General features: G+C 47.6%; 1 protein-coding gene across 1 annotated transcript in view; it reads left to right on the top strand.

The window, feature by feature from the left end:
• FOXN4 (forkhead box N4) overlaps positions 1–17083 on the top strand; it is a 198861-nt gene extending 181778 nt beyond the window's left edge. Inside the window, exon 10 of the mRNA XM_029571604.1 lies at positions 13782–17083. Within this exon, the coding sequence (XP_029427464.1) occupies positions 13782–14032 (251 nt within the window). The 3' untranslated portion in view covers positions 14033–17083. The remainder of the gene's footprint in view (positions 1–13781) is intronic.
• The last annotated feature ends 5172 nt before the right edge of the window (positions 17084–22255 follow it).

The raw sequence follows: 22255 nt of genomic DNA, 5'->3' as shown, positions 1-22255 counted from the left end.
CTGGAACCGGACTGGAACTGAAGCAAGACAGGTTACTGGAAGCAAGCAGGAACTGAGGCAAGACTTGTGTACAGGAGCGCAGCGAGTCTCAGGCAAGAACGGAGCTGCTTGGGCAAGCACACTCCGGGGCTCGGAACAACTGGGAACCGCAATGATCCCTGTTGTAAGGCAAGGTTCTGGGATCCGCGGCGGCCTTACATAGGCCACAGCGTCTGATGTCAGGCGGAGTCTTCTGTGGCGGGAAAAGGCCTTCATAAGCGCGGCTCATGCGCGCGCCTAGGAAGGAGGCGTCCCAGAGGGGTTTCTCGGTAGCATCTGTCCCACGGGAACGCCGCGAAACAGGCCATAGACTCCCCAAGGCAGAACGGGACCATGGAGGTGAGGGCCGGATCGCGACACTCGCGACCGGGACCGTAACAGTACCTCCCCTCTTACGCCCCCGGGTTTACCTGGGTGGTCTTGATGGAACCTCTTTAGTAACTCCTTGTCAAGGATGTTGCGGGCGGGTTCCCATTTGTTGTCCTCAGGACCACAGCCCTCCCAGGCAAGTAGGTACTCCCACCGGCGTTGATGGAATCTTACATCGAGGATCTCCCGGACTTGGTAGGTGGTATCTCTTGGCACCGATGGGTCCGGGGAATCAGGAGCCCGGGGATGGTACCTGGAAAGGATGAGAGGCTTCAAAAGTGACACATGGAAGTCGTTGTGTACATGCATAGAGGAGGGTAAGCGCAAGCAATAGGAGACTGCTCCTACTCGCTCAGCAATGCGAAATGGTCCACAAAATCTGGGGGCAAGTCTTCGGGAAGGAATCCGCAGTTGCAGATTCTTCATACTCAGCCAGGTGCGATCCCCTGGGAGGAAAACGGGCGCTGGCTGGTGATGGGTGTCTGCCCATCTCTTGGCGGACCGGGCGGCCTTATGCATCTTCCTTTGGATGGATGACCACAAGGCAAGTAGCTGGCGGGCAGAGAGTTGCACTGCTGGTAGTGCACTAGGATCTGGCGAGGGCAAGGGTGGCCGAAGTTGCTTCTCATAAAATGCTAAGAAGGGGGAACTTCCAGTAGCGGAGTGTGTATGGTTGTTATGAAAATTCCGCCCATGGGAGTAACTTGGCCCAGTTATCTTGTCTTTCATTTACGAATGACTGTAGGAAAGTCTTTAAGGTCCGGTTTGTTCGTTCTGTCTGCCTGTTACTCTGGGGGTGGAAGGCAGACGAAAGACTGAGTTGTACATTGAAGCGCTTACATAAAGCCTTCCAATAGCAGGCGGTGAATTGTGGACCTCGGTCTGATACTATGTCCTGAGGAAGACCATGGAGTCGAAACACATGTTGAACGAACAGATCAGCCAACTCTGGAGCTGAAGGTAACTTCGGTAGAGGGACAAAGTGTGCCGTTTTGGAGAACCGGTCCACCGTCACCCAAATGACCGTGTTTCCGTCAGATGCTGGGAAGTCCACCACAAAATCAGCTTCTGTAATGCACAGGTAGGGCAGGAATCCTCGGAGACACACGTCTTGTCTTACCGTCGGCCACCAGTAGTACCGGTTTAAAAGGTCTAGGGTTCTGGTACGACCCGCATGACCTCCCGTGAGGAATTAATGAGCCCAGGCCAAAACAGCCCTATGAGAGCGACGTGGGACGACGATCTTTTCCTCCGAGGTTACCGAGGTTGTTGCTAGGCACACCTTCTTGGGATCCAGGATGTACTGTGGCGTCTCCGGAGTCTCCTCAACCTCAGTGGAGCGGGATAGGGCGTCCGCTCGTACTTTCTTAGAGCCAGGACGATATCATAGAGTGAAGTTAAACCGGTCAAAAAACAAGGACCAGCGAGCTTGCCTTGGATTCAGGCGCTGGGCTTGGCTCAGGAACGCTAGGTTTTTATGGTCGGTATATATGGTGATCGGATGGTTGGCCCCCTCCAACCACTGTCTCCACTCTTCCAGAGCGAGTTTTACCGCCAACAACTCCTTATCGCCAATACAGTAGTTGCTCTCGGCCGGGGAAAACTTCCGTGAGAAGTAAGAACAGGGGAGAAGTTGTCCTGTATCTGCATGCTGGCTCAACACTGCTCCAACCTCCACCACAAACGGTCGACTAGGGTCAGGGTGGCGGAGGCAGGTGTCTAGCAGGAAGGATTTCTTAAGATTCTCAAAAGCTTGGCAGGTGGAGTCAGGCCAATCCATCGCACTGGCTCCTTTCCGAGTGAGCGCAGTTAATGGAGCCACAATGCACGAGTAGTTTGGAATAAAGTGCCTATAGAAATTCGTGAAGCCAAGGAAGCATTGTAACGCCTTAAGGCCCCTTGGCTGAGGCCAATTCTTGATTGCAGCGACTTTCTCCGGGTCCATTTGGAAGCCGTCTGCCGAGACAATGTAACCCAGGAATGGCAGGGGGGTCCTTTCGAAAGAGCACTTCTCCAGCTTGGCATGCAGGCTGTGCTCCCTGAGTATCTGGAGTACTTGGCGAACATGCTGGCGATGCGCAGGCAGGTCACGGGAAAAGATCAAAACATCGTCGAGGTAGTCGATAACGCAGGTATTCAATAGATCGCGTAGCACCTCGTTCATCAGGTGCTGGAAGACCGCTGGGGCGTTACAAAGACCAAAAGGCATTACGAGATACTCGTAATGCCCGTCTCTGGTATTGAACGCGGTCTTCCACTCATCTCCGGGGCGGATTCTAACCAAATTGTAGGCCCCGCGCAAGTCCAGTTTCGTAAAGACTCTTGCGCCTTGAAGCCTATCAAGAAGTTCCGGAATTAACGGGAGTGGGTAGCGGTCCCACTTAGTAATAGCGTTGAGTCTTCTGTAGTCGATACACGGCCTCAAGGAGCCGTCTTTCTTACTAACAAAGAAGAATCCCGCCCCGGCGGGCGACTTTGACGGGCGGACAATCTCAGTCGGAATTTTCAGCCCCACGAGTGGTCCCAACCCTGTAGTTGCGGATAGTTTATTCCGGAAGTGGGGGCGTCCAAACATCGACCTATTCGCGTCTCTGCAAAATCGCAAAGAGGACAACTTCTGCTCTCTCCATCGCAGTTGCAACGTTCCACCTCAGGATGCTTTCGCCCTGTCCTGGAGGGAAGGTCTCCTTTATGCCTACCCACCACTTCCTCTCATCAGCAAGACTCTCGTGAAGCTACGCATGGACAGGGGTCTAATGATTCTCATAGCCCCCTACTGGCCATGTCAGGCTTGGTTTCCATTCCTTCGGGATCTCGCACTGTGTCCACAGAGTCCTCTAGGCTCGGACCCGGCCCTGATATCTCAGAGGAACGGCCAATTGCGCCACCCCAACCTTCAGGCCTTGGCACTGACAGCTTGGATGTTGAAATGTTGATTCTCCAGCCTCTCAATCTTTCGGAATCTGTATCTTAGGTCCTCGTAGCTTCACAAAAGCCTTCTACGAGAAAGTCTTTATCATTCAAAATGGAAAAGATTCTCGTTGAGGTGCACTTTAAAGGGGTTAGATCCTTTTGCCTGCCCCACGAATCAGTTTTTAGACTACCTCTGGCATCTCTCGTAGTTTGGTTTACGAACCTCCTCTATCAGAGTGCATGTCTGTGCGGTGGCCGCCTTCCATAAGGGTACAGGGGATGTCTCTATCTCAACACAGCCCCTGGTGGTGCGCTTTCTGAAGGGATTGCTTCACCTGAAGCCTCCTCTCTGTCCACTGGCCCCGTCTTGGGACCTTAATGTGGTTTTAGCGCAACTCATGAAACTTCCATTTGAGCCTCTGCATTCCTGTGAGCTGAAACATATCACTTGGAAGGTCCTTTTCCTTCTGGCATTAACGTCTGCTCTCAGGATCAGTGAGCTACAGGCGCTGGTTACATACTCCCCTTACACGAAATTTCTTCATGATGTCCTTCGCACATCCTGAATTTCTACCGAAAGTGGTATCTGAATTTCATTTAAATCAATCCATAGTGCTGCCTACTTTCTTTCCGAAGCCCCACTCAGTTTCTGCTGAGCGGGCTCTGCATTCCTTGGACTGTAAACGTGCACATGCCTTTTATTTGGAACGCACTGCAGGCCATAGGAAATCCACCCAGCTTTTTGTGTCCTTTGATAACCTTAAGCTGGGAATGCCGTTTGGAAAGCAGACCCTGTCCTCCTGGTTAGCGGACTGTTATCTCCTTCTGCTATCAGCAAGCAGGCCTTCTGCTTCAGGAACGAGTTAAAGCGCACTCCATTAGAGCAATGGCAACGTCGGTTGCACACCTTCGTTCAGTACCTCTCATTGATATCTGTAAAGTTGCAACTTGGAGTTCTATTCATACCTTTGCAGCACACTATCGCATAGACAAGGCTGGTACACAAGATTCTATCTTTGGCCAGTCTGTTCTACGCAATCTATTCTCAGCGTAATATCCAACTTCCTTCTACACCTGCTGGGATAATCAGGCTGCCCGATAACCAAAGAATCACCCCTGTTGTTGTGCCTGTTGCACGTCTTTGGGTGTTTTCGGCACATGTGCGGGCATCCTCAGCTTATTTACTCACATATGAGGACTACCATCCTGCTTGTCCTGTGAGAAAGCAGAGTTGCTTACCTGTAACAGGTGTTCTCAAAGGACAGCAGGATGTTAGTCTTCACAAAACCCATCCACCACCCCGCGGAGTTGGGTATGCTTGCGATTTATTATGTTATTTTTCGCACGCTCTTTTTTGCTATACATCAGACTGAAGGGAGACCCCTGCTGGATGCAGGGTTATTGCCATACTGGGCATGCCCAGTAGGTGCCAGTCAAAGTTCTAGAAACTTTGACAAAAATATTCCGTGGTTGGCTCCATCAGATGATGTCACCCACATGTGAGGACTAACATCCTGCTGTCCTGTGAGAACACCTGTTACAGGTAAGCAACTCTGCTTTACTTTGGCTGAATATGCTTCAGAGTCTATGAGTGGGTTGGAAGATTTCCCTCCTCCTTTGTCCCCAGCAGTTCAGAGCCCAGCAAACAGGAGGGAGTCTAATTCTGATGAGGCAGGGGACTTCCTCAGGGACGAGTCTTGAGGACTCTGCAATGTTTTCCTCTGAATTTGTGCTGCTTATGCATACTTGGCTAGGAAAACAGTGGGGTGCCAGTCAGCTTGGCCTCAGGGATCCCTTGGACCACGTCTTGTTAAAAGATCTAGGAGTTTGAGGGATCAGATTTCTAGGTGGACTCAGAGTCCTGGGTATGGCAGTGCATCCAGTTAGTTTGGATGAAGGCTCCGAGGAGTCAGAAGTAGGACCACCAATAACTGTCTCTCCTGACACTACTGCTGCTGCTAATACTAGCTTGGTTGTGGCGGAGCCAGATGAAGGGCTGGGCCAGGTCCCTGTTGCTGAAGAGGATGACCCAAAAGTGGTGAGTGTCTTCTGCAAGGAGGAACTGTGGCCCCTGATCCCCCATGTTCTAGAGGAGCTGGGGATCGAGGTTCCCCAACAGGAGTCTGATCAGGAAGGGGTGGACCCAGTCATGGATGGCCTAAGAGGTCCAGCAAAAGCTTTTCCCTTTCATAAATCTGTGGTTAGTAGTTAGGGAGAGATAGGCCTGAAGGTTTGCCAGGCAATGGCAAAATTGTACCCGTTGCCTGCAGACACACTTGAGCTTTTGGCGCTTCCAAAGAAAGATGCAGTGTCAGCGGTCACTAAGAAGACCACTATTCTAGTGACTAGTTCAGTGGCACTGAAGGATATGCAAGACAGAAAATTGGAAATTCATCTCAAAAAGATTTTTGAGGTGCCTGCGTTAGGCATAAGTGCTGCTGTTTGCAGTAGCTTTATACAGAAGGCTAGCCTGAGCTGGGTGCAACAATTGCTGATACAAGGCCGCCGTCTACATCTGAGGCTAAGCATGTGGACTGTCTGGAGGTGGCAGGGGCTTATGTCGCTGATGCCTTGTATGACCTCATCAGAACTTCTTTGAGAATTATGATGTCAGTAGTCTTGGCCAGGTGTGTCCTTTGGTTAAGGAACTGGTCAGTGGATGTTTGGTCCAAGTCACATTTAGGAGCATTGCCTTTCAAAGGAAAAGTATTTGGAAAGGACTTGGAAGAGCTAGTCAAGCATCTCAGTGAGGCCAAGGGGCATAGGTTGCCAGAGGATAAGCCAAAAGGAGGCAAGGATTCCTTTTTGGGGCGTTCCCGATTACGACCAAATAGAAAGTTTTGTCAGAGTAGGCTTCCAGTGAGAGCCCAGAGACAAGGAGTCGAAAGGCAACAATCCTGGGGCCAGTCCTTTCGAGAGGGTGGAACACCAAATCGAGATGGCCTTATCTAGGGATCTGGGGGAGCTAAATCCTTGCAATGAAGCGAGGCCAGTCCACTCCTCTGTTCCTCTTATCGGAGGACATCTGACTGTTTTACGAGGAGTGGTCAAAATCATGACAGATCAGTAGTCCTAAGTGTGATAAGAGATGGTTACGCATTAGAATTCTCTCGGCTGTTATGAGACTTGTTCATGGTCACCCCTTACACCCCACCCCATTCAACAAAAGGAAGGTGGTCTAAGAAACTGCAAATTGTTTACAGAGGCTGGGAGCCATCGTTCTTGTGCTTACGGGGGAGCGAAGAACAGGAAGATATTCCATATTTTTTGTGATACCAAAAAAGGAAGGGTCCTTCCGTTCGATTTTGGATTTAAAAAACATGAATGTGGCTCTCAGGGTTGTTTTTCATGGAAACCCTGTGCTCAGTCATCGCAGCAGCGCACAAAGAAGAGTTTCTGGCTTCCCTAGATTTGACTGAGGCATACCTGCCCATAGTAATTCACAGAGATTACCAACGATTCCTGAGGTTCGTGATCCTCAGGAGGCATTATCAGTTTTGTGCCCTTTCTTTCGGATTGGCAACAGCTCCAAAAGTGATGGTAGTTGTGGCAGTGGTGCTCAGAAAGAAGGGCATACTGGTTCACCCATATCTGGACAACTGGCTCATTGTTAAACTTCTACCATCCTCTTCTTCAACTCCCAGTTAGAACCATCCTTGTTTTATTGTAACTGCTTTTTCTGCGCACTTGTTATAATTTGTTATATTTTGCAAATGTATACTCTAATGTTATAGTTATGTACGTTTATAATTTATTGATCACCCCTTGTTTTATGTAAACCGACATGATACGAACTCCGTGAATGCCGGTATAGAAAAAACTCAAATAAATAAATATAAATAAATTCGGGTAAAGTCGGAAATCCTTTGCAGACAGGCTGCGTCTCAGGTCCTGCAGCAGTTGAGGTCACAAGACTGGTTGGTGAATTTGGTGAAGAGTCATCTCACTCCTTCTCAAGTTTGGGAGTTCTTAGGAGCGTGCTTCGATACCAGGATAGGGAAGGTTTTTCTCACCAAGGGTTGTACTCTCAAACCGCAGACACAGGTTCGCAGGCTGTTGAATGCTACGGTGCCTAGGGTCTGGGACTATCTTCAGGTTCTAGGCTCTATTGCGTTGATGGAATTAGTTCCTTGGGCCTTTGCACATGTGCGGCCTCTGCAGAAGTCTCTTCTTTCCTGGTGGGATCCATTGTCGGAGCAGTTTCATCTTCTGCTGTCTCTCGAGGAGGCTGCCAAGTCCAGTCTTTCACGATGGCTTGGTTGGGCCCATCTGAGTTGCAGAGTGGACGTGGATGTTCTGGACTGGGTGGTAGATACCACTGATGCCAGGCTTGCCTGATGGGGTGCGATCTGCTAGGGTCAGTCACCCAAGCGGCAATGATCCAAGGATGAGGCATCCTGGTCTATCAATCATTTAGAAATGAGGGTGGTGCATTTCACGTTGCTTGCCTTTCTGCCTCTGTTACGTTATTACCTGGTGCACATCTTGGTGGACAACGAGACCACCGTGGCTTATATCAATCGACAAGGGAAAACCAAGAGTCGGGTGGTGGCCCAGGAGTTGTTTCTCTAGGCGGAACTTTGGTGCTAGCGGCATCCCACATAACTGGAGTGGACAATGTTCAAGCAGATTTTCTCAGTCGCCAGAGGCTAGATCCCTGGGAGTGGGAGCTGTCAGAGGAGGCAATGGCTCTTCTATGTTGCAGGTGGGGCATTCCCCACCTGGACTTGATGGTGTCTCAATGGACTGCCAAGGTGCCTCACTTCTACATTCACAGACGACAACACGGGGCAGAGAGAGTTGATGCCTTGGGCAAGTTGCTACGGCAGATAGAAAATCATACAGAGAGATGATCCAGGTGGTGCCAGAGTGACTACGGTGGCCGTGGTTTGCGGACCTGATCAATCTGGAAGTAGACGGTCCATTGTGACTCGCGCATCTACCAAGGCTTCTTTGTCAGGGTCCAATATTTTTGGATCAGGCTGATCGCTTTTGTCTTGCGGCTTGACTTTTGAGAGGAAACATTTGAGGAAGGAAGGATATCCGGAGGATGTCATTTCCACCTTGCTGTAGGCTAGAAGGCTGATCACTTCCTTGACTTATGCGATGATCTGGAGAGTCTTCGAGGCCTGGTGTATGGATCAGGGAGTAAGACCTGCTCAGGCATCAGTAGCACACATCTTAATCTTTTTGCAGAAAGGTTGATGAAAGGCGTGGCCTTTAACTCTCTCAAGGTGCAGGTGGCAGCCTTGAGCTGTCTTCGTAGTAAGGCGCATGGAATGTCCTTGGCCGGTCATTTGGATGTGGTACGATTTCTTCGGGGGGGGAAGCAAAACATTTGCTCCTCCAGTGCTGAAAATATGTCCTTCCTGGAATCTTAACTTGGTCCTAAGAGGGATGAATGTAGTACTCTTTGAACCTTTAAGGAAGGCAACTATAAAGGATCTCACTCTGAAGGTAGTTTTTCTAGTGGCAATTTGTTCAGCCCAAAGAATTTCTGAGCTTCAAGCATTGTCATGTAGAGATCCCTTTTTGAAGATCTCAGACTCCGGGAACTTGTTGCATATAATGTCCTCTTTTCTCCTGAAGGTTGTATTGGTGTTCCATTTGAGTCAGACGGTGGAGTTTCCAGCTTTCCCAAATTTGGATGTGTCAATGCCACACACAAGGGATCTGCAGCTTTTGGATGTAACATGAACTCAGTTACTTTTACCACAAAATCACCAATAGCATCCAGGTGTCTAACCATCTCTTTGTGCTATGGTGTGAGGCGAAGGTGGGGCAGAAAGCCTCAAAACCCATGATTGCGTGGTGGTTGAAGGAAGCTATAGGTTTGGCTTACATCTATAAGTGGAGTCCTGTCCCAGTGGGATTGAGGGCTCACTGTACTTGGTCACAGACGGCTTCTTGGGCTGAGTGCCAGCAGGTGTCACCGCAGGAGATTTGTCGGGCGGCCACTTGTAAGTCGTTACACACGTTCGCCAGACATTATCGTTTGGATGTCCATGCTCCAGAGGCCATGGGCTTTGGTGAGAGTGTTCTTCAAACGGGACTCTTGCAGTCCCACCCTAGTTAGGGAAGCTTGGGTACATCCCAGGATTCTGGACTGATCTGGGTATGAACAGGAAAGGAAAATTGGTTCTTACCTACTAATTTTCTTTCTTGGAATACCAAGGATCAGTCCAGAGTTCCACACCCTGGTTGTGGAGGAGAGTCCACTCGGACTCCTTTAGTATATGTGCTGCAGAGTTGCTCAGGATTGTTTTCCTGTTTTGTGGTTGGAAAGAAAGGATTTTTCCATTGCGAGGTTCTGCCTTTTCTACTGCTTGTTGTGGGAGATTGTTCAATTACATTAGGGTTCTTATGGTATGTATCTTGGCTTGGGTATGTTGTGTCCCGCGGCCGTGGCAGGCCACGACCGCGGTCCCCTACCTCGTCCGCGGCGGCGACCTGCCGCGGCCACCTCAGGGGAAACCCCTGACTGGGCGCTCGGTGCCCCGGTGCGGGTCCCCGGCCTGACCGTCGGAGGGAGAGCCGTCCTGCTCTGCCCCCGCGCCGTTCCTGCAGCCGTTCCTCCGTGGAGGAAATCAAAGATGGCCACCGCCATCTTTAGGTGCGAGGCCGCACCCCCTTCACAAATTTAAAGGGACCTGATCCCTTTAACAAGCCTCACCTGTCCTGGATCAGCCTGAGCAGAGGAAGTATAAAAGGGAGCTTCCTCTGCTCGTTTTCTGACTTGGCAATGTCCTCCAGCGCTGTCTAGTCTGCTTGCTTCGGTGAGTTCCTAAGCTTTGGATCCCTGTTCCTGTTTTCGTCTGGTCTTCTCGGTTCCTGACTTCGGATTGGCTTACGGTGATTCTCTGGTGGGCGACTCGGATTGGCAAGCAGTGATTCTCTGGCGTGACCTCGGACTGGCAAGTGGTGATCCCTCGGTGTGTGACCTCGGACTGGTAAGCGACTACTCTCTGGCACCTGATCTCGGACCCCTCCTGGACTCCGTCTCCAAGGGCCCGCCTAAGTCCTAGCGGTCCGGGTCCCTACGGGCTCCTCCTGGGGGGACCGCGGACTTCCAGGGCGAAGCTCCAGTCAGCCCTTGCACCGATACCGCGACTCCTCGGGGTCCACCTAAGTCCCAGCGGTCTGGGTCCCTACGGGCTCCTCCTGGGGGGACCACAGACTTCCAGGGGTGAAGACACAGCTCCTCTTCTAGCCTCGTCGTCTGCCTGCAGTTGTCTCCGTCTCCAGAGCCGGCCGAGGGTCAACTGCGCTCCTCTTCTGTTCTGCCTCGCCACCCGACAAGAGAATCTACGGATCCTCCACAAGGTATACCATCCTCTCATCGGCCCAAGGGTCCACAAGCCTGAGCATAACAGGGTACAGGTCAATACTGAGGGGCTGCAGGTGGCATACTAGATTATATAGCAGTAAAACTGTGTCTCCATCTGCTGAAAAGGAGGCAAAATCCAGGAGTCTGGACTGACCCATGGTATTCCAGCAATAAAAAATAGCAGGTAAGGACCAATTTTCCTTTATGTAAACTAGCTTCATTATGGAGTGGTGATTATGGGCATTGGAAGAAATTTGATATCGTACAAGTATTTTCAGATGTTTATATTCATTTCTTATCTGCTAACTTGATAGAAATTCAATTTAAAATTTTACATCATATTCATATTACTCGAAAAATGGGAATCTGACTTTTATCTAAAATGCAATTATCAAAGTGGTACCTTTTGCCATATGTTCATGGAATGTCACAAACATTCAGTCTTTTTGGAGACAAATTTTTGTTGATCTAGATTGGCTTGCTGGAATGTTCTATAGATTGGTCTAGAAAATTAGTGAATTTACATCTATTTGATAGGAACCACATCTTACCAGTTAGGGGAAGAAAATTTTGAAGTGTTTCCTCTCATACTGGCAAAACAACTCGTCTTGATGTTTTGGAAGAGTGAAGAATTGCCTTCCTTTCATCTATGTATTTGTTACAACATGCATCCTTAGACTCACTGAGACAGAATTATACAATCCTAAGAATTTTTTCATACAACATGGCTATTTTCAGTTGTGGGAATGTGTTCACAGAATAGGTTGAATTGCGTGCCTTATTATAAATGTCAGTCTTGCTTTCTTGTTTAATGTTGGTCAATTTAATGTATTATTTTAGATGTTCATGCTAGCACGTTTGAGTGTTGCTTGGTATGTATGTGGTATGTTTATGGGGAATCAACAAAAGAAGGTGGCGAGTCTCATGGAAGCTTTGTACTCTGTTTAATGGTTTGTAACAATATCATCAGATTTTATTGCTTTCATTGTTATCTTTGTACCATGTTTCTCACTTCAATAAATATATTGGGGGAAAAAAACCTGCAAGCTTTCAGGTGTCCATAATCCCAAAAATTTACACCTTTAAGCAATCAATCTTATAAAAGTATCTTCTCTTTCCAGCTACTTTGTTGGTTTTAACTCAATTTTACTTTTTCCCCAACTGCTGAAAATGTGTGCGTCTCACTTTTAGAGGTTAAAACACTTCAGCAGTCAAAACAAAATATACACTTCTTCAGATTCATCATCTTATTAACTAAAATCTTGTAATTGTAATTCATAGTTAAAACATTGTTAGTGTGCACTTTGACACCCTACAAAGTGAAGTATTGATTCATTCTGTTACAATAAAGATCACTGTAGTCTGCACGGATAGCATGGCTTGAGCTCTCAAAAACTACAACCGTATTTTTCGCTCCATAAGACTCACCTGACCATAAGATGCACCTAGGGTTCAGAGGGGGAAAATTAAAAAACAATGGTATGCTAAACCGGCTCCGTTCCCGGGCGTCTGTGCATCTTATGGAGTGGTCGTTTCCAGCATTAAAATTAAGGGTGTGCAATTTTTTTTCGTCCCCGTTTCGTTTTTGGGTCTGGAGAGGGTCATTTCGGTCCACTCCCCGGATCAGAAAACTTTTATCATGCTATTTCGTAAAAAAAAACAAACCAAAACAAAAAACCCCACCGCAACCCTTCAAATTGAATTAACTACAACCCCCCCACCCTCCTGACCCCACCAAGACTTGCCAAAAATCTCTGGTGGTCCAGCGGGGGTCCCTGGAGCAATCTCCCGCTCTTGGGCCGTCGACTGCCAGTAATCAAAATGGCACCGGTGGCCCTTTCCCCCCATACTATGTGACAGGGGCTACCGGTGCCATTGGTCGGCCCCTGTCACATGGTAGGAGCAATGGATAGCCCACGCCATTTTTTAAGATGGCGCCAGCCGTCCATTGCTCCTACCATGTGACAGAGGCCAACCAATGGCATCAGTAGCCCCTGTAACTTGCAGGCCGATATAGAATGGTGCGCTCCACTGAGCGCACAGTTTAGCCCTTTTGGCTGCACGTTTTTGACGTGCTATTATCCCTTATACTGTAAGGAGTAATAGCGTGTGGAAAACACACGGCCAACCCTCACGAAACTAATAGCGCTCATCACATGCAAATGTATGTTGATGAGCCTATTAGTCACCCAAAATGGCCGCACATTTTACTCTCAGAAATTAACGCCAAAGGCAGGCGTTAATTTCAGATGGCACCGGGCAAGTGTACAGAAAAGCAGAAAAAACTGCTTTTCTGTACACCCTCTGACTTAATATCATAGCATTATTAAGTCGGAGACCCCAAAATTAAAAAAAAACAAAACTTCTTTAAAAAAAAAAAAAATTCTGCCCACGGCCCGCGGGTTGGAAAACGGACGCTCAATTTTGCTGGTGTCCGTTTTCTGAACCCTTGGCTGTTAGCGGGTTCGACTACCAACGCCAGTAAAATTAAGCGTCAGTTGTCAGACCCGCTGACTGCCGCCGCTTCCGCTAATGAGGCGCTAGGGATGTGCTAGTGTCCATAGCGCCTCATTAGCGCGGGCCATAATTTAAATAAAGAATCGCACACCCAGGAGAGGTGCCTGGGCATACGTCGGGAGAGTGGGCGCTCGACTCGGAGCGCCGGCTCTCCCATGGAGTTTACTGAATTGGCCTGATAGTAAGGGCAAAGGGCCACCGGCGCCATTTTGATTACTGGCAGCCAAATACCCGAGAGGGGGAGATCACTCTCGGGACCCCCGCTGGATCACCAGGAACTTTTGGCAAGTCTTGGGGGGATCAGGAGGGTTGGGGTTTATAGTTAAAAAAAAAAATTTTATATTCGCTTCATAAGATGCACAGACATTTTCCCCCCACTTTTGGGGAAAAAAAATTGTGTCTTATGGAGTGAAAAATATGGTATTTGTCCAAGTTCTTGCATGCAATACCTCTCATACACTTTTATATTGAGCAACAGTCTTAGCTGTCAGGAATATATAGCGCTTAATCTTAGGCACTGGTAAACGAATATACTTTTTAGTTTCTGAGACAAACTGCAAGTGAATAGAAAACTTAACTTGACAAAATTTTTTTTTTTTTTTTTTTTTTTTTTAAGGAAATATATGGGAAGAAATGAAAGATGACAGTTTCAATTTGGATACCCTTGCTGCCTTCAGCAACTCTCCTCTCCAGCTCTCAGACTGTGATCTTGGGACAGCAAGCCTTACCCCCGTTTCAAGCGGTAGTGACCAGTCCTTCTCAGACTTGCAGGTGTCTGGCCTCTATACCACTTACACCACTCTGGATAATGTGTCATCATCCCAGTATCTGAATGCCCAAGGTAATAAACCCATCGCCCTGCTTTAAATTCAAGCACTTTCAGAAACCTCAGAGCTTGATTTTACTGGAAGCTAGCTTTGAAAGAGAAAAACTGTCAAACAAGCAAAAAGACAGCATCAACAGTGTTCCATTTGAAGCAACAGTGTTGTGATTTCAGACAGCTCAAAGCAATGATGGCAGGACTACTCAGATCATCATCTTCCATACAGTCAGCAAAAACAAATTACGACACCTGCTTTACCAGGTGAAATTTCACTTAAGTTTTACAACTGCTGATCACTGCTGGTAATGCAATACTACAACATATTCAAACAGCCCTCAGAAGAGAAACGAGGTGCTGAGGTAAGATTTGCCTCTGACTACAGAGTAGCCTTTTCATCTCACTGCTTAATCCATAAAAACAGAATCACGCGTCTTAGAAGTTCTGTTCCTTTTTCTATCGCTTCCTTGTCCACGAAAGAAATGACTGCTAGGATCAGATGAAGAGAACATTCAAGTCCTCATGATTGGGACACATTTTTAGCAGAACACTAACTCACCTTTGTTACTCCTGCATCTGTACTAATTTATTTATAAGAAAAAAAAAAAAAAGTTGAGCCTTGTGAAATTTTTTTTTTTTTATATAAAGCTCCCATTTATGGGCTCTTAGGCCTGATCATTTTGAATGGTCCTGAAATCTATCACTGCATACAGATTGTAGAATGACAGATTTTATATCTTAGGTTAAATATCAGAATAGTTTTCTGTGTATTGTGCTTTTTGATTATTGTGCTAGGCAGTATTACTATTTGTAAATTTATTTATATTTATTATTGTCAAGAAAAAAGGAAATTACGTAAACTAAGCAATGTTTACAATGTGCTTTTTGAAAGCTGCAGTAACCCTTTTTGAAAATCCAGCAACCAAATTATTCAAACACACAGCTGCAAACTTCAGTGTTAAAATTGGCACCTTTGACTAGTCTAACAGCGTAAATGTAGTACAACAATTACACAGGTACAACATCCCAGGCCTATTCTTATTAAAGATCAGTTATCAAAAAAGAAATAGGAGATGGTGAGATAACACAGATCCATTTTATAACAAGCTAGTCAAGAATAGGATTATTTTTACACTTCTCAGTAATGGTAAGGAACCAAGCTTCCTGCCATAGCTTATTGCTAGAACATTTTTTGTTTTATTAAGTTTGCATACAAAGATTCTTTTACAAAATTTGAATAACTTTGTTTGACACTGAAGACTGAGCTGTTAACATTGGAGATTAACTACTGCACAACTCTCCAGCATGGATACTGAATTGTCTTCCTTCCTGGTTATCCAGATAGGAATACATCTGTGATCGATGTTTGGGGACATTGAAGGATCTGATATTTGCACTGCTTTGCTACTAGTACAACTCAAGTTAAGAGAAACACGTCTACCGCAACTTTTAATACGAGCAATTTGTGAAGTTTACTATGAAGAAACGAGTCACTTGAAAAGCAGTATTAGATTTGCTGAACATTTCTTTATATATGTTGCTGTGTTGCAATTTCCCAATATGCACATTTTACATAGTCCTTCATTCATTAGAATCAATGTCCTTATGAAACTAAGGCTGATCTGTGTAGCAAAATAAACAACTGGGGGTGGGGGATGGGGGATGAGAATGCAGGGAAAACCCACAATGATCCCTGGCCATACAGTAGGATGATTTAATGCCAAAACCTTTTGTACATGGACAATGTGAACAAATAAAATATGACTAGGGGCCCCATACTTATTAAAACAAATATATATATATAACCAAAAGATAAATGTTTTTATACCTACATAAATAGTTAAGGAAATTACAAGAGCATTCACACGCTTACAGAAGACATGGACTCTGTTGCACTGAAAAAATAAGCAGTGCATGAAGCCTCATCTTTATTTAAAGAGGTGCTCTCATATTGAATTTTACATAAGAGCCTGATTCACTAAAGCTTTTCTCCCATTCTGTGTCTATGGGGAAAAAGCGTAGTAAATCACGCCCTGTGTTTGGGGTTAAAGCATATAAAATCATATTGCTCCTATTCTTCCAATTCCTTTTTTTCTTTTTTTTTTTAAATTTCAGAGAAGATATTTGCATTTAAAGTTTTAGAAAAAGTTCCTGTTAGTCATGCCCACCTTTGCAATCTAAGTGACTCAGGTGTTGCTGCTGTACTGACCCTTTTCGGGCTACCATGCAGGCATCACACTGATACACACAAGGCATGAACATGACACAGAGCTGAAAAATGGACTGAGGTAAGGAGCCTTAAAACATATGCTGTGTCTATATGGTCAACCTTACAATTCCAAAAGTTGTAAAAATAATAAAATGTACTGGGACAAAAAAATAGGAAAAATTTGGAATAAGGCCAAGAGAAGAAATAATAAATGAAGAAACAGGTAAGTTGATATTTGAAAGACTCTATATAGCATTGCTGCTTTAACCTCAGAGTAGCAGAGCCTTCCAGTAGTAACACAACACCAGAATGAGCAATACCATACAGGCTGGCTTATATTTAGAAAAAAGAAACTCAATGCAGTGATAAGTGTCCCACATTTGATATAACCTAATATTGCTTATGATGAATAAAATGTTTTTTTAATAAGATTTTCATGCTTAACACCAGTTAAACTATAAATACGCATAGCATTTCATACAGGTTATTTTGCATAATTACTACTTTAAGGCTCGCCTATATATTTCAAACTATTAAAAATTAACTTTCATGCACAGAGACCATGCGGAACATAATACCATTGTAAAGCTATAAAAATATTCCTATTAATTGTTCACAGAACATTTTATGGTTTATGTCTTTTTCATATTTGTAAAATGTATGGCACTCCTTAATCATAAGGTGATTATGAAAAAGATTAACACATTGTTTGTTAATGTGTATTACATGAAAAGGGTGTGCTGCAGCTTATAACAGGTTATACAATTTGCCTCATTTTATAATACCACTTAACTGTTTCAAACTTTTTGTTGTCATTCTAAGACAACTTAACAGAATAGTGTAGAATTTCTGTGTAGAAATTTCTCCCAAATAGAAATAAATATTTAAAATCAAGCAATTCTTTTCAGTTCCAGTTTTGTGTTAATCATCAGTAGGATCTGATGTAAGTGAAATGCTATTGTTGAACTGATTTTCAGGATGTGAATCAAGATTACTATATCAATCCACTTGCTAGGGATGAACTATTATTTAAAAATGTTTATCTATCGATTTTTATATACTGTCGTTCGGTTTCGCCATCACAACGGTTTACAAAGTTACGAAGTTTAACAGTGTTTTCAAAAATGGTTCATGTGGTTGCTAATATAGGGGCAGGTTTTTAAAAAGTATGCACGTGCGTACTTTTATTCACGCAACCGGCGCAAACAAAAGTACACCAGATTTTAAAAGATACGTGCATAGCCGTGCGTATCTTTTAAAATCCAGGGTCGGCGTGTGCAAGGCTACGCAAAATCGGCAGTCTGCGCGCACCAAGCTGCGCAGCCTGCCTCCATTCCCTCCGAGGCCGCTCTGAAATCAGAGCGGCCTCGGAGGGAACTTTCTTTCCGGCGCCCCCCACCTTCCCTTTCCTTCCCCTAACTAACCCGCCCCCCGGCCCTAACTAATTCCCCCCCCCACCATGTTCCGGTCCGGGGGCTGGTCCGGAGGCCGCGTCCACGCCCCCTGCTCATGTGGTTGGACCGCAACCACCACCGTAACTGTGTCCGGACTCTGGCAGGCAGAGGAAGGTGCGTGGAATAGCTCCGTAGACGGGGGCTCCAGCGAGAGAGCAGGGAGTGTTGTAAAGTTCTCATATGGGCCCTCGCCCAAGGCACCACTTCCAGGGTGGATGCCATGAGACCAAGAACTTGCAGATAATCCCAGGCTATGGGCCGAATGGCTCCCATCAAATACTGGATACGCTGCTGAAGTTTCAACTTTCTCTTGGTAGTGAGACTGACCGTGTCTGCCCGGGTGTCGAACTGTACTCCCAGGTATTCCAGTGACTGGGAAGGCTGTAGGCAGCTCTTGCTGAGGTTGATCACCCATCCCAAGCTTTCCAGAAGGGCGATTACTCTGTCGGTCGTCCGAAGGCTCTCCTCTCGAGATTTCGCCCGGATCAGCCAGTCGTCTAGGTATGGATGGACCAGAATTCCTTCCCTCCTGAGTGCCACTGCTACCACTACGACCACCTTGGTGAATGTCCGTGGTGACGTGGCCAACCCGAAGGGCAGAGCCCGGAATTGGAAGTGGCGTCTCAGAACCTTGAAGTGTAGGTAGCGCTGATGATCCGGATGGATCGGGATATGCAGGTATGCCTCTGACAGGTTTACTGCTGTGAGGAATTCCCCTGGCTGTACTGCAGCCTTGACGGAGCGCAGAGTCTCCATGCAAAACCTCGGTACCCGCAAGTATCGATTGACTGACTTGAGGTCCAGCACAGGCCGAAAGGTGCCCCCTTTCTTGGGTACCATGAAATAAATGGAATAGTGTCCAGAATTCACTTCCCAGGCAGGTACTGGGAGGATGGCTTTCAAGGACAGGAGCCTCGCCAGGGTAGTTTCCAATGCTGCCTTCTTGTGTACGGGACATGAAGATTCCACAAACTTGTCCGGAGGGAGATGATGAAAGTCCAGATAATATCCCTCCCGGATAATGGCGAGGACCCACTGGTCCGACGTAATCTCGACCCATCTGGGGTAGAAGAGGGTTAACCTGCCCCCTATGGCTCCGTCCCCCAGATGAATCGGCGGATTCTCATTGGGAGGCGCGGCCGGGACCCGAGCCCGGGCCCGCTCCCCTCTTGTGCTGCTTGGTCCGAAAGGACTGATTCCTGGCCTGAGGGCGCGATGCCTGGTAGTGACCCGTGTAAGGAACAAAGCGCTGGGAACTCCTGCCCCTGGAGGGCCTTGGAAAGGCGCGTTGGCCCCTTCTGAACCGATCTTCCGGTAGTCTGGGCACTGGAGAGGCACCCCATGTACTGGCCAGTTTATCAAGGTCGCTGCCAAATAGGAAAGAGCCCTTAAAAGGCAATCTGGTGAGGCGTGTCTTGGAAGGCACGTCAGCTGACCATCTCCGGATCCAAAGCTGCCTCCTGGCAGCTACAGAGGATGAAATCCCCTTAGCTGTTGTCCGTACCAGGTCAGATGCAGCATCCGTGAGAAACGAAAGAGCTGACTCCATGTCTGCCGCTGGAGCGTTGTTTCTAACCTGTGACAAACAGGCACGCGTCACCACTGTGCAACAAGTTGCGATCCGCAAAGATAGAGCTGCCACCTCAAAGGTCTGTTTCAGAATGGCGTCCAGTCGCCGGTCATGAGGTCCCCCCTTCAACTGGAATGGTAGTGCGCTTGATCACAGCGCTAATCAAGGCGTCCACCTGAGGGCACGCCAGCAGGTCCTGAATAGCCGGTGCCAATGGGTACATGCTCGTCAGAGCCCGGCCCCCTTTGAAAGAAGCCGCTGGTGCCGCCCATTCTAAATCTATCAGTTGTTGGGCCGCTTGTAAGAATGGAAAATGGCGGGCTGTAGGACGAAGACCTTCCAACAGGGGGTTCTGCGCGGAGGGCACCGAAGCGCTGGGACCTGTAATATCCAATTCTGCCAGACACTGAGCCACTAGGTCAGAGAGATCCTCTTTAGGGAAGAACTGCCTCATGGTTCTATATGGCTCAATCCCTGGGGGAAGGTCCCCCTCGTCCGGGAGTTCGGACTCGTCCGGTGAGACCTCCTGGTCTGACTGATCCGGACTGTCCAGTGGCGGGAGGTCCCGCTCGCGATAAGGGCGTGAGGGTCCAGGAACAGGATCCGCAGGAGCCGCCACCGCAGCAGCCGCCGCAGTCGCAGCCACCGCAGGAACCACAGGAACAGCAGGAACCACAGGGCCTGGACGGGAAGCCGTTTGCATCTGTACGAAGACATGGATCCCCTTAAAGAGATCCACCCAGGAAATTGAAGCAGCCTCTAATCGCCGGGGTACAAGATCCCCCGGGATTCCTGATTGGTCGAGACTGCCCCCTAAATCCGGGGTAGCCCCTGGGGAACTGTCAACAAATTGTGGCTGAGACCGGTCCTGGCCTAAGGGTCCCACGGCCTCCTCACACTGGGCACATAGGGAGTCTGGCTCTTCACTGCGCGTGGCCCTAAGCTGGCATGCAGAGCAGAGGCCAAGGGCTTTAATGCCTGAAGCAGGCGGCGCCGTTGCTGAAGACGCTGCTGCGTTCTGATCCATTGAAAAATATGCGCTGAATGCGTAATACAACAGGCGCACAATAATAATAATATGCGGCAGCAATGGGCGATTAATACAACAGGCGCACAATAATAACAATATGCGGCAGCAATGGGCGCGTAATACAACAGGCGCACAATAATAATAATATGCGGCAGCAATAGGCGCTTAATACAACAGGCGCACAATAACAATAATATGCAGCAGCAATATGCGCAATATGTTCTCAGCAATAGGCGGCCAAGAAAACAGCCCAAATGTATGCAATAGGCACTCAGCAATATGCCGTTAGCAATACACGCACTATGGCTCTCAATAGGCTTTCAGCAATATGCAGTTAGCAATATACGCTCAATAGCATTCAATAGGCGTTCAGCAATATGCGGTTAGCAATATACTCTCAATAGCATTCAATAGGCGTTCAGCAATATGCGGTAGCAATACTCGCTCAATAGCTTTCAATAGGCGTTCAGCAATATGCGGTTAGCAATACACGCTCAATAGCATTCAATAGGCTTTCAGCAATATGCGGTTAGCAATATGCGCTCAATAGCATTCAATATGCTCTCAGCAACAGGCGGTGTAGCAATACCTTTCAGTAACCGGCGGTTAGCAATACACGCTCAGTGGAAATGCTCACAACAATAAGGCCATATACGCACAAGGAGGAATAAACCTGCGCCTATTACCGGCGCCCTACCTGAACAAGGCCCACAAAATGGCGCCCTCCTTGGCGTGCCACGCCGCCGATCCTCTGTTCCTTCGGAGACCCGAAAAACGAGATGTACGCCTCACCTGAATCTCGGCGCTTCTCGGCTGGAACCCAGGCGGTCTCCGGCTGCGGGGAGAGCGGGCAACTACCTTCACCACCGCGTTTGAGGATATGCACCCGCTGCCTCGTCCATGCCGGGACCGAGGCGCCTCGTAAGCCTCACCCGAACCTCGCCCGGGGGCTGTGTCCCTGCCGCGATTCGGCCACTGGACCGAGGACTTAACCTCCGGGGGGATCACGGGAATCACCCCGGGCAGCTCAACTGGGGGAGTGACCTTCGGGTATCACCGCAGGAGCGCGGGGCTCGATATTTTTACAGAAAGTAGAATCTAGAATTATAAGAAAAGAGAAAAAAATTAAAGTAGTCTTGGAAAGCACGCTCGACTAGCGTGCAGGCACTCCAAACTGCTATGGAGACGGAAATTACTGAGTTGCTACGCTTCCTGTGGGGATATATATACCCCCGTGCTGACGTCAGATCCGTCTCCAACTGCTAGCACGCGGATACTATCCCATTCGTTCTGAGTCCATCTGGCTACACGCCAGGAAAGCCAGGTTTTGATGCCTTTTTTGAAGTTGGGTAAAGAGGGTTCAAGGCGGAGGGACATGGGTAGTGAGTTCCATAGGGTAGGGCCAGCGATGGTAAAAGCTCTTTCTCTTGTGGTGGAGAGGTGAGCAGTTTTGAGGGGAGGGGTGTGTAGGGTGCCTGCAAGGGTGGCTCTGGATGGACGATTGGAGGTACGGAAACATGGCATTTCCTGGAGCTAAGCAGGGTTGTTTTTGTAGAGCGCATTATGAAGAACTGTGAGGGTTTTGTATTTTATGCAGAAAGGGATGGGAAGCCAGTACAGATTTTTTAAGACTGGGGAGATGTGTTCTCTTTTGCGTGTGTCTGTGATGATTCTTGCCATGGAGTTCTGTAGGATTTGTAGTGGTTTAATTGTGGAATAGGGGAAGTCTAGGAGAAGGGAAATGCAGTAATCCAATTTAGATAAGATGGTAGACTGCAAAACTAGACTGAAATCCTGAGCGCAGAGCAGGGGTTTGAGTTTTTTGAGGATGTGGAGTTTGTAGAAGCCTCCTTTTAGCAGAGATTTAATATGGGGTTGGAAATTGAGGTGTTGATCCAATACAACACACCTAGGTCTCTTACAAATGGCAGGAGGGGGTGGATAGTGGTGGGTAGCTTGGGTGTAACCTGTGAGATGATTTCAGGATTGTTGGATATGAGGAGGATT

The sequence above is a fragment of the Rhinatrema bivittatum genome, chromosome 11 (genome assembly GCF_901001135.1).
Source record: "Rhinatrema bivittatum chromosome 11, aRhiBiv1.1, whole genome shotgun sequence".
Taxonomy (NCBI): Eukaryota; Metazoa; Chordata; class Amphibia; order Gymnophiona; family Rhinatrematidae; genus Rhinatrema; species Rhinatrema bivittatum.
Note: the sequence above shows the minus strand (reverse complement) of the source record. Positions and strands in the feature narration are given on the sequence as shown.